This window comes from Ptychodera flava, chromosome 20, assembly GCF_041260155.1.
Source record: "Ptychodera flava strain L36383 chromosome 20, AS_Pfla_20210202, whole genome shotgun sequence".
NCBI classification, from domain to species: Eukaryota; Metazoa; Hemichordata; class Enteropneusta; family Ptychoderidae; genus Ptychodera; species Ptychodera flava.
This window is the reverse complement of record NC_091947.1, coordinates 3506470-3519710: the sequence shown is the minus strand read 5'-3', so window position 1 is coordinate 3519710 and position 13241 is coordinate 3506470. Positions and strand designations below refer to the sequence as shown.

At 41.2% G+C, this 13241-nt stretch overlaps 2 protein-coding genes across 2 annotated transcripts; both read right to left on the bottom strand.

The window, feature by feature from the left end:
- Positions 1–5171: 5171 nt before the first annotated feature.
- Positions 5172–6668, bottom strand: LOC139120553 (uncharacterized). Its single transcript, XM_070685027.1, has one exon. It carries the CDS (start codon positions 6666–6668, stop codon positions 5172–5174), a length of 1497 nt encoding a protein of 498 aa, XP_070541128.1.
- A 627-nt stretch (positions 6669–7295) lies between these two features.
- On the bottom strand, positions 7296–8285 carry LOC139120551 (uncharacterized). The gene has a single exon (XM_070685025.1). The coding sequence runs from the start codon at positions 8283–8285 to the stop codon at positions 7296–7298; it is 990 nt and encodes a 329-aa protein (XP_070541126.1).
- Between the last annotated feature and the right edge of the window lie 4956 nt (positions 8286–13241).

Sequence of the window (13241 nt, the reverse complement as noted above, 5' to 3'; positions counted from 1 at the left end):
TTGTTAAATTTGCGTGAAAAATAGCAAACAGGATGATCTACACCATGACTATCCTCTTGCAATAAAACAGCACCAGCAGCCGTATCACTAGCATCCACAGCTAATTTGAATGGCAAAGTGAAATCTGGTGCAGACAACACTGGAGCACTTTGCAGTATGGCTTTAAGTGTATCAAATGCCTGTTGGCATTGCTCTGACCAAACAAACTTTACTTTCTTTTTAAGTAAGTTAGTCAAAGGCTCAGTAATTGTGGAGAAATTTGGACAGAATTTTCTGTAGTAACCAGCCATACCGAGAAAGCGCATCAGTTGTCGTTTGCAGTTTGGTATGGGAAAACTTGAAATGGCACTGATTTTGGCATCAACAGGTTTTACCTCACCCTGTCCTACAGTATGTCCGAGGTAAGTTACCCTCGCCCAACCAAACTCAGATTTGGCAAGGTTGACAGTCAACATTGCTTTACTCAGTCTCTCAAAGAACTTCCGCATGAGCTTGATGTGTTCCTCCCAGGTGTCACTATACAGGACGACGTCGTCAACGTAAGCTGCACATCCGTCTAGCCCGGATATGACGTCGTTGATCATCCTGTTGGAACGTTGCCGGAGAGTTCTTCATTCCGAATGGCATCACCTTGTACTGGAACAATCCGTCTGGTGTAACAAAGGCGGATATTTCACGAGCACGATCCGTCAGAGGGACTTGCCAAAATCCCTTCAGTAGGTCAAATTTTTCACATACTTGGCTTTTCCCACTCGGTCGATGCAGTCATCAATCCTCGGGATTGGAAAGTGTCTGTCTTTGTTAAAGTGTTGACCTTCCTAAAGTCCGTGCACATACGATAACTGTGATCTGATTTGGGAACAAGTATGCACGGCGAACTCCAGTTACTTTTACTGGGTTCAATAAAGTCATTGTCCAGCAGGTATTTGACTTCTTCCTGGAGATATTTCGCTTTTGTTGGATTCAGTCTGTATGGATGTTGTTTTACAGGCTTACTGTCCCCAACATCAACGTCGTGATAGATGACGTTTGTCCTCGTTGGAACATCTTTAAACAGGTGTTTATATTCATGGAGCAGTTCTTTCACCTGTTGTTGTTGTTCTGGCTGGAGGTGTGCCAACTTTGTAGACTCCAGCTTCTCCAGGATTTCTGAGTTCTGAAGCTTGACTGAGCCCAGCTTTGAGTTAGAGTATTTTCACTCAAGTCAGTTTCAGTATCACTATCTTCATAATGGTTTGAACTGACTGCACGACAGGCTGAGTTATAGTAGGATTATCCCTATCCAAATATGGCTTAAGCATATTTATGTGACATAGCTGTTTTTGTTTTCGCCTGTCAGGTGTTATTATGATGTAATTTAAATCACTCAATTTCTTATCAATTAGGTATGGCCCAAAGTAACGAGCATGGAGTGGTTTGCCAGGAATTGGAAGTAGAACAAGAACTTTTTGACCTGGTTCAAACTTCCGTTTTGAGGTGCTTTTATCATATTTGGTTTTCATTGACTGCTGAGATGACTCAAGATTTTCTCTGGCTAATTCACATGCTTTAGAGAGTTTCGTACGAAAATCTGACACATATTGCAAAATATTCAGACAATCATCATCGTCTGATAGGAATTTCTCTTTAACGAGCTTAAGTGGGCCACGGACTGTATGTCCAAATACAAGCTCAAATGGGCTAAAACCAAGAGACTCTTGAATTGACTCTCTAACAGCAAAGAGCAGAAAATGAATTCCTTCATCCCACTGCTTCTCTGTGTCAAAACAGTAGGTCCTAATCATGTTTTTCAAAGTTTGATGAAATCGCTCAAGAGCACCCTGACTTTCTGGATGATAGGCGGATGACCTATACTGTTTAATGCCTAGCTGATCCATTACTTGTTGAAAAATTCCAGACATAAAGTTGGAGCCTTGATCGGACTGGACACATTTAGGAGGCCAAATAAAGTGAAAAATTTGACTAAAGCTTTCACTATAGTCTTTGTCTTTATATTTCTCAGTGGTATGGCTTCTGGGAACCGAGTTGATGTACACATTATTGTCAGCATGTACTCATTTCCTGATCTTGTTTTTGGTAGGGGCCCAACACAGTCTATTAGTATCCTACTAAATGGTTCTTGAAATGCAGGAATTGGCTGTAAAGGGGCCTTTGGAATGGTCTGATTTGGCTTTCCTACCATTGACATGTGTGACAAGTTTTACAGAAATGTGCTACATCCTGCCTGAGATTAGGCCAATAAAAGTGACTGAGAATTTTATGATAAGTTTTCCTTACTCCCAAATGACAAGCCCAGGGCGTTTCATGGGCCAGGCGCAATATTTCAGCACGATAGGGCTTGGAACCACAATTTGATGTTTATAGCCCAGTCGTCATCAACCAAGACATCTGGAGGTCTCCATTTATGCATGAGAATACCAGATTTTGTATAATAGGAAACAGAGCTATCTGAAGTTTTACCTTCATCATCTACCCTGTCAAACAAAGACAAAATATCTGGGTCTTTGTGTTGTTCTGCAATGAGATTTGATCTAGAAAATGTCTGACTTTGGTCAGCAGAAGTTTTACTGGAAGTTTCAAATCCACGAGGGATAACGGACTGATCTTTGTCAAACACCTGACTGAGAAAGGTGTCATTTAAGTCAACATCTGTGACATTATTTTTGAGAGTATTTTGATTCTCAGAATTTTTCTTTGACATGGCTCGAGCAATAGCACATGAAGGAAATAATCGGGTATTTCTTGTTCAATTGGCTCTGGATCCTGATCTAAAGTAGGATATCAGTCACAAGTGGATTAGTAATGACCTTGTCCCCGCAAGGTCGTTCCGAGAAGAAGGTGAATCCCTTCAAAAGGCAAAAAAGGCCTAATACCTAAAGCCACAGGTCCAGAAACAAAGTCCGAAGACAAATAAACATTATAGAGAGGAACAGGAATGTAGTCATTACAATCTACCCCCTTAATAAGAACTTTAGAACCTGAAAATGACTTTTCAGAAAACGGCAGGGTATCTGCCAACAAAAGAGACTGGGAAGCCCCGTATCTCTTAAAATTTTGACAGGGGTAGCGGAAGAGAAATCACTAGAAAGTGATATAAAACCATTATGAATAAATGGCTCGAAAATACCCATAATGCTATCTTGAGAAGAATTGACCTTGACCTCATTAATTGGGGATAAGAGGGGTTTAACCTCAGAAAATGTGTTGCACACATTATTAGACTCTAATTGAGTTGATGAAGAAATAAAGCCGGTGGGCTTAGATCCACTTTGACCACTTTGACCTTCACGTTTTCTTTTCAATTTGAAACACTCTGACATCAAATGGCCGTCTTTCTTACAATAATTACAAGAAAGTGTACCGAACTGTTTGTCAGAAGGAGATTGAGACTTGGGATCTGATGATATGGGAGTGTTACTTGAACTCTGTGAACTGTTGTCATTTGATTTCCTACTGTCCTTTGAAAAATTCTTGGATGAAAAGGACGAGTTAAATTTACCTGCATTGTTTCTGTGGAAAAGGACTGGGATGGTTTGCTGAGAAATGAGATTTGGGGTCAATGAATAATCATCGGCCAAACGTGCAGCAACCTCCAATGTATCTGCCTTTTGTTCATGATAAACGTCTTGATGTCACTCCGGATGCACCTTTTAAATTCCTCAATCAAAACAAGTTGTCGTAATTTGTCATAATTCTGACTGACCTTTTCAGAAGAACACCAACGATCAAACAGTTGTTCTTTTGTTCGAGCAAATTCAACGTAAGTTTGATCTTTCACCTTCTCACAATCCCTAAATTTCTGACGGTAGCTTCAGGCACCAACTCATAACCCTTGAGAATTAATTCCTTCACATAATCATAATTTGAAGCCTGCTCTACTGACAACTGAATGTAAATTTCTCTGGCTTTACCCACCAAAGCACTCTGCAAAAGCATAGACCAGGACTCCTTAGGCCAGTTCAGATCTCTGAGCAATTTTCTCAAAATGAAGGAAATATTTATCAACATCCTTTTCTTGGAAAGGGGGAACTAACCTGAAATGCTTAGTGATGTCAAACTTGTCTGAAGGGAAGAATTTTCCTGACTGTCCAAGCTCTAAACGTTTTATTTCTACCTGCAATCGCTGTTCTTCTAATCGCAATTCTTTTTCTCTCTGTCTTTCTTCCATTTCTAATCTTTCCTGCCTTTCTTTTTCTTTCATTTGTAATTCTTTTTCTTTCTGTCTTTCTTCCATTGCTAACTTTTCACGTGCCAAATCTGCCTGTATTTCTAACTCTAATTTTCTGAGTTCAAAGGAAGACTCAGGTTCATAATCTTTTAGGGCAGACTCCTCAAAATGGCCTGAATTAACTAAATGTTTTGCAATCTTGAACTGTATCTCTCGCTTGCGCATAGATCTTTTGACTTCTACTTTAAGGAAATTTGCCAGTGCTATGAGGTTGTCTTTTCTGAGGGAATTAAATGTGTCCTGATCAAGGTCCTCCATAAATTCGTCTGGCTTGAATTCCGCCATGATCAAATTTCGCTGAGTTCACAGTGTAAAGTAGTTTTGAAAAGGTAGGCAAAATGTTGTCAAACGGCTCAAAATATTCGTATCCCGGACGAGCCCCCAATTTGTTACGTGCAGAGAAAACGAACAAAAGGGTGAACTCAGCAGTTAACGTTTAAACAAAATTTATTACGAAAATAAACTAATTGCTAAGTCAGGGATAGAGTACAAGCTTTAAAAGTGTACAGACTACTTATCTCAGCTGGGACGGCAAAGCTCCAGTCTCAGAGTTGTAACAGTCAGTTGGATGAATGAACAGTCCTTGCAGGCTTGAAGCTGCACAAAGTCCACAGTATAAATCCAGCGTTGGCAGTGAAGGTCTTGAAAAGTCTTGAGAATGACTACTGCTGGAGTTTAGTAACACACAAGAGACACGATCCCAAAAGTCTGACTGGAAGCTGAGCGCGTCCCTTTTATAAAGGCATATAAGAACAATCTAGAACTTTTATTGACATGCTAATTACTGTTCTAAAATTATCTCCCTTACACAACTAATCAACTTTCCAGAACATTCCAAACATGACTAATTGAATTCAAGGTTGTGAGGTCATTAAGGGCAGTGACCTTGGGAATGTTCTAGACTAATTGAACTCAGGTCATGATGAGTGTGGGGGGAAATGACCTACATAACACTAGTATCTGCGTTGGTGTCTTCATCGCCTTCCTTTCTTTTGCGGCATTTATCTTGAAGGTTTTTCTTCGCTAACAGGAACCATCGGACTATTTTCTTTTGTTTCATCATGCTGGAGTAGCGTAGTAAGATCTTCTCTACCCCAAACTCTTGCTCTACTAGTACGGTGCTGTACACGGATGCTTCCTGCTTGACTTCTGGGTCTTTATTACATAGCGCTCTGGAGATGTCCTGTTGTGTAGGCCATTCACTTTCTCGTTTCCACAGGAAATCTGGTCCTCGCAGCCATCTTTTGTTTTGCAGGAACTTGTCTACCGTTAGTCCCCTAGATGCGTCGTCTGCTGGGTTGGATTTTGTGTCGACGTACTTCCACTGTTTACTATCCGAACCTTCACGTATAATGTTGATCCGGTTGGCTACGAAGGTGTGGAATCGGGATGTTTCATTGGCGCAGTACTTAATCACTGATGTGCTGTCTGTCCAGAAGTACACCTTGTTGTTTTTAATGTCGAGTTCTTCCTCCAACATTCTGTTCATTCTCACGGCCACTGTAGCTGCTGCCAGCTCCAGGCGTGGGATGGTAATTTTCTTCAGTGGTGCAACCCTTGTTTTTCCCATAAGGAAGGCGCAGTGAATTCTTCCGTTTTCATTTATGAGTCTGATATACGATGCAACACCGTATCCATATTCACTGGCATCAGAAAAGTGATGTATTTCACGTACCTTGACTTCGCCAAAGTCTGCTGGTTTGTAGCACCTCTGAGTTGATACGTTTTCTAGTTTTGGAAGATCTGATAGCCATCTTAGCCATTTCTTTCGATCGTCTTCTTTGATCTTTGCATCCCAGCCAATACCTCTACGACACAAGTCTTGAAGTAATATTCTTGCAGGTAGGATGAATGGGGCTGCAAGTCCAATGGGATCGTATACTGAGCTGATAATTGATAGTATGCCTCTTCTCGTTGCAGGCCGGTTTTCAATGTTGATCTGGAATCCTATGCTGTCTGACTCGACCGACCATGAAGTACCTAGGGCACGCTCTACTGGTAGGCAGTCGTATTCCAGCTTCAGGTCTTTGATTTCCTTAGCTCTTTCTTCTTTTGGTATAGTCTCCAATACTTCACGGCTGTTGCTCACCCACTTTGTTAGACGGAAACCGCCTTTCTTGCAAGCAGCAGTCAGATCTTGCGTCAACTCGATTGCCTTCCTCGCACTTTCTACCGACTTGAGGCAATCATCTACGTAGAAGTCTCTCTTTATTGTTTTGACAACTTCCTTATTGAATAGGTGGCTGTTGTCGTCGGCCATCTTGTGTAGTGCTGTGTTCGCGCAGCTCGGGGATGATACTGCACCGAACAGGTGAACCATCATTTTATAGACTCTTGGAGGGCTTTCTATGTTTCCATCTGGCCACCAATAGAAGCGTAGACAGTCACTGTCCTCTTCTCTAACCTTTACCTGGTGGAACATAGCCTCTATGTCTGCCATCAAAGCGATTGGTTCCTGTCGAAATCGTAATAGCACTCCTAGTAGATTATTCGTCAGATCCGGCCCTTGTAGTAATAGGTTGTTCAACGACACTCCTTGGAACTTTGCTGAAGTCAAAGACAACGCGGATCTTCTCTGGTTTCTTCGGATGATATACTCCATGGTGGGGTATATACCATACCTTTCCGTCGTCTCGATCTAACTCGTCGTTAGGGACTTGTATTGCGTATCCCTTCTCAATTATGTCTGCCATGAACTTCTGGTAGTCGGCATGGAACTTTGGGTTGTTTCTCAACTTTCTTTCAAGGCCTTTAAAACGTTGTAAGGCATACTGCTGGTTGTCAGGTAGTCGAACTCTTTCAGTTTTGAATGGAAGTCCCATTTTGTAGTGTCCGTCTACTAGCTCAATGGTTTCCTTTACTTTCTGCATGAACTTCTTGTCTTCTTGGGAGTGCTCCCTCTTGTCATCTATCATGCGCTCAGGAAAATCAAGGTCAATGGAATGTCGCACTAACCTGTCTAGTTTATCCAATTCTTCCATATCCTCTACGGCCACCACTTCTGTTCTGTAGCTGGGAGGATGTTGCCCTTGTTCGTTCAATCTGACTACGTGCCAGGGGATCCATCCTACGCGTGTTCTGCATGCATGAGGGGTTGAGTCCGGACCACGTATTGTTTCCAGAGGGGTAAATACTGCTGTTTCTCCGGTACTATCATCAGTCCTATTTCGGCATCTATTCTTGGAAGCCTTATATTCTTCAAATGCGGCCATCTCATGAGATCCTCTTGACGGGGAATGTAGTCTTCAGAGACGCCTATCTCTGGTTTAGTGTATACTGTTTTCAGCTCTACCTGTGGCTCTGAACAGTCTAGGTTGTAAACTTCTATGCCAGTGACTTTGTCGCAGGTGTGGCTGCCTAAGCCATTCACTGTATTAACTGTCAGCTTTGTCTTTCTGCCTGTGGCTCCAAGTTTTCTCTGTAACGCTTCTGTGCAGAATGATATGACACTACCTGTGTCCAGAAAGGCATAAGTCTGTACCATTCTATTTGAGCCTTTCAACTTCACCTTGACAGGGATAATAGTCAGCAGGACCTTGCAGTTATCATCATCACCACCGGTGTCATCGTCTTGACCACCGGTCCCCATAAAGGACTGTACTTGGTCCACCTCTACCGTGGTGCAGTGTACTGCGACACTCTCCGTCTGTACTGGTCTCTTTGAATCATCGTCTTTATCAGTCGTCGGTTGACGATCCTGATGTAGTACTGTTGGGTGTTTTCCTTGGCATTTGGAGCATTTAGCTTTCTGTTTGCATTGCCTACTCCGGTGACCAGGTTTCAGACAACCAAAACATACACCTTGGTTTCTCAGAAAGTTAACAGTATCTTCTTGACTGGCTGCAATCAATTGTTCGCAACTGTCGAAAGAATAATTGTTATCTTGGCAGTGCAGGCATGGTTTGTGTTGAGCCTTGTGTGGTTTGGAGGTTGAAGTGTTGCTCTTCTTGCTCCCTTGGTTCGTCTTCTTGTCTGCGCTTGTAACGCTAGTGGCGAAAGATTGTTCCACTTTGTCTGTACCTCTCTTCTTTTTCACTGGATTGTCGAGACTAGCCATTGCTTGTCTACTGTAGTCCGGGCATGACAGTCTGCTTGCTTCGGACTTCACCAGATCGACGAGGTCTTCAAATCTTACTCTTTTCTTGGCTTTGCGTATCTTCGCTGTGCGTTTACTCCAAGAATCTTGAATAAAGTAAGGAAGCTTCTGACGATCCGTTTCATATTTCTGAATGTTCTAGTATTTCTAGGCCATCAACACATCGGGTTGCTGTCTTACATCGATTCAAGAAGATGGCGAACTTGTCTAACGAGGCAACGTTGTCTGGCTTGATTGGAGGCCAGTCCAAGACCTTCCTCAGGTAGGCGTTGGCTATCTTGTGTGGATCACCATAGCGCTCTTCCAGCTCCTCCATGGCACCCTGATATGCTTCACTTGCATCTATACCCGCATACCCTTGAACTATTTCATGGGCTGTGCCTTCCGTAAACTGTCTCAGCAGAGTGAGTTTATCTTTATCATCTTCGGCAGTTGGTACTAGTTTGGTCTCGAACTCATCTATGAATGATCTGTACTCCATGATGTTACCGTCAAACTTCTTTATCACTGTACATGTGGACATTTTCTTTATTGCTCTGATCATGGCCCACTGTGCAGAGTCACGCATCATCTTACTCATGTTACTGCCATTGCTTCTAATGGAAATTCTGGAAGCTGCTACACTGACTTCTTCTTCTAAATCATCCGCCTCACTGTCATTCTCCCTTTCTATTATAGGAGTTTCCTTCTTATACACTCGTACTGGTGTTGTGGTCTTTTGTGGTTTTGTTCTGGACACAATGGATTTGTCCTCCAGTGGTTCAGTCTTAACATTGATGGCGATATCGTCCTCGAATTCGTCACCAAAAAACTTATTGAGAGATCTAGCTCTAGCATCGGCTACGGCAATCTTCGTGTCAAGTTCATGTTGCTCCTCCCTGAGTTGAAGCTCATGTCTTGCCATGGCACGCTCCATTTCTTGCCTCTGCCGCTCTTCTTGGAGTTGAAGCTTGTACTTAGCACGCTCAATTTCTTGCTTCTTCTTGAGCTTGGCTGACATTGCCAACAGTTCAGCCTTTTCCCTTTCATCTGCTAGTTTGGTGGCTGAGAGTGCACTGTGGCTCGTATGATGGCTGACCCCACTCAGTCTGCCAACTACAGACGGCTTCGGTGTGCCGACTTGAGAGACACTATCTTCTGGTCCTACATCCTCTCGTGGATGAATTGGTGTGGGGTTCGCAATTGGTGCTGGCTTCGCTTCTTGTTCGCTCAACCATGCAGTGGTGTCTTTAAAGAAGGTCCCAAAAACGTCTTCGACATCGGCCAGCCAACGAAGGTGTTCGTCTGGCACCTGATCCTTTGGGAGTAAACTTTCGTATTCATAGCCCGTGTCTGCAAAGACTTGATGCAGCTCCTTCCACACTTCAAACTTCAGTTTGACTGTGAATAGGTCTGCCTTATCAGCGATGAGGTCTTGTATTTTCGTGGACTTTTAGGCTGGTGCACTCGCTGTTTTCTCTAAGAAGCCAGCTTTAGTAGCTAACTCATATTTAAGTCCTTTTTCGGACAGTGTTCTGTCACGTCCGCTACGCCTGGGTTCTTGCAATTCCTTTTCCGGTGACGAAGTTCTTGATTTCTTTTCTTCGTCTTCCATGGTTTTACTTAGATGAATATCACAAGTCCGATGCAAAATCGTTAATGAGAAATGTAGCGCGCAAACAAATTCCTTAAGACTCAAAATTATTTGTCTGCAACTACTATGCAATAGTCGTCTACAGCTGATATTCCGTAATGCGTTCCCTCTTAAATAAGACGAAGCAAATATCCGATCTAAGTTTCACGTGGTTTATTCGAATATAGGCATGTCTTCCAGACTGAGAACAACAAACTCTCTGAATAGAATGTTGTACTACAAACGTTGAGAACGTTTGGGAACGATTAACTGAAAACAAATCAAACAAAAGGATACAGGAAGTGAGAACTAAGCTATGTTCACACTATGACACAGGAAGTAAATACTCTCTTTGACCAGGAAGTAAATACACTCTATGACACAGGAAATTGGAAACAGGAAGTAAATAACAGGAAGTAATACTCCCTCTAAGATGACTCAGGGGCCAAAGGTCATAATAGGTGGGGCGGTCACTTGACCCACCTCAGTAAACGCCCTCTAACGGTGACTGAACGTTTACTTTCGTTGACAAAATCTCATTTGCATAAAGGCAGCCTTGACTTAATGAATTAGCTGCTTTGAAACAATCACTAACTCAAAGTTGCATAAGAATACAATCACTAAAATCTACTTTAACTAAAAGGTCTCAAAAAGTTGTACTATACGTAATCAGAGTCCGTTGAATGTGTCCATTATAGTGTTCATTGTTCGCATACTTCAATCAGACCTTGGCCTTTTGTTAGGCACACGTGCTCTTAGAGTCTCACAATGGAATAAAGCTATTCAATGTTCCTTCAAGAATGTCTGCTTTAAAGTCACAAAAGAATCAACTGAATGGCTAACCGATTTTGTGTGGAGTTCTATAAACTATCGCATCAACAGGTTCAAAGCTGTTTCATCAAAATGGTCTTTACAAGCAATCTTGGCGAGAACTATAGCCGTTCACTTTCAGAGACATGTCCACTCTCTGAAGGTCTAACTTAAAGTGTCCAGAAGCACGCTTGGGATGGGTACATGTGCGCAATGCGTAATACAAAAGGTAAACATTGAAGGACGGAAGTTGATGGTGACTCATGACTTTGAATTTGAACTATGGCCAAATAAGGGGATGTTGATTTTGACCGTAACATTGATCTTTAAATATAACGACGTATCACTCACAATAGTTACAGGCACTACATTTGGAAAACTTACCTTCAATGAATGGGCAAAAGGAAACTGTCGCTTCACACACACACACACACACAAACACACACATACCTACATGTGTCGGTCGGCATGCCGACCGACCAACCGACCCATCTAGCTACCTACCTAGCGACCTACCTGCCTTCATACACACGCAATCATACATACATACATACATACATACATACATACATACATACATACATACATACATACATACATACATACGTACGTAGGTACGTACATGCATACGTACATACTTACGTACATACATATATACGTAAGCACGCATGTACTTACGTAAATACGTGCCTGAGTGCATACTTGAGCGCAAGCGTAAACAAAATTAGGCATTAATAAACGAATGATGATTTGAAGGAAAATTATTCATCTAATACATGTTAGTATGAAAACAGAATTGTCTGCATTTCTGTATAAACTCGTTCTAAAGTCAAACAAAGTAAATGAGCATAATTCAGTTAACGTTCAAAGGAACTTGTTATACGTTCATATGATGTGAAATAATAGTTCGATCGCCTTGAAATTTGAAATTAAGGTTGATACATTTGTAGTTTGTTAAGCGTTATATGCCATCATGATGAAATTAAACGTTTAAAATATTTGGTTCGTATACTTCGATAATCTGGTCATCTTTGTATATATGTAATAGCCCTCAAAGGACGCAATCGATATACAGCTGAAAAGTTAAAAAATACACAAAAATAAATCAATTGCACGATGCTGTACGATCCATTAGATTTAAACGGTCGAGACCATATTTACAACTGAGTCAGGCGTTTATTATAAAACATTGCAATGCTTGATTCTTTTCAGATTATTCTAAGTGTCATGTAAGAATGACATAAGCATATAGGCATCATATGTTATTGCAAGTTTGACATTTCTGGCAATTAAACCAATATATTGTACATGCCTTATGTTAAAAGCTTTAAAAAATTTATTTGTGGAATTATATATAATGAATATCTAAACATTAATCATTTCTAATCTTAATCTTAATCTTAATCTTTATTTCTTATACAGCGCATTACATTAAAAATAATCTCAATGCGCTTTGCACTTAAAATCAACAAAGAGAGGGATGAAACATAAAATTGTTTTAAACTGACAGTAAAAAAAGCAAAGTTAAAATTAGCAACATGTTATAAAAATTCATCATAAAAACTACAAAAATTATGAATAAAAAGACGTAAAAAGGTGAGTTTTCAGTTTACTTTTAAAAACATCGAATGACTGAACCGCTCGAATATGTAATGGCAGAGAATTCCATAAGCGAGGTGCACAAATTGAGAAAGCCCTATCACCGTAATACACTGTGTTTCCTATTGGCTGATATAAATTTACAACACTAGAGTGAGAGCGAAGTGTGCGCTGAGTGTCACGGACTTTAAGCAATTCACCTAAATACTTTGGAGTGTGACCATTGAGTATCTTATAAGTGATGCCAAGAATTTTGAATTCTATCCTTTGCTTAACTGGAAGCCAATGTAATCTGTAAAGACAAGGAGTGATATGATCTGTTTTTCTTGTTCTAGTAATTAAACGAGTTGCAGAGTTCTGAATCGTTTGCAGCTTTTTAATTTCATAAGCTGGCAGGCCAAAAAGCAAACTGTTACAATAATCTAAGCGAGACGTGATGAAAGCGTGAACAAGTTTCTGCGTAGTGCTCTGATCTAAGATGTTACGAATTTTCCCTATCTTCCACAACGCATGGGAGGCTGACCCTACAAATATTAACAACATGGGCCGACATACTACCGACTGTATCCATGGTAACACCAAGATTACGAACTGCGTTCTACTTTGATTACACGGATATACTCTACAGACGAGAGTGCGAAACTAGGTCGTTTTAGATGTATCTACAGCAAATACAGTATCAAATTCAATGAAATTACATACCGTGCTATATACGTGACCTCCTGCACACCCTACCGTATTTTCCACTTTCTTTCATTCTTCCTAAAGCAGCATTGAACCAATCCAACACGTGGCTATCCTTGCGCACTCCCAAATGAGCACAACCAGTACAATGAATGACATTCCCAATTGGTTCCAGCAGTCCAGGCGGTGTGCCGCCATACACACTTGCATTT

What these genes read in the sequence shown, in the direction of transcription:
- LOC139120551 (XM_070685025.1), bottom strand. Translation starts at nt 8,285, where the DNA reads ATGGCTAGTCTCGACAATCCAGTGAAAAAGAAGAGAGGTACAGACAAA.
- LOC139120553 (XM_070685027.1), bottom strand. Translation starts at nt 6,668, where the DNA reads ATGGCAGACATAGAGGCTATGTTCCACCAGGTAAAGGTTAGAGAAGAG.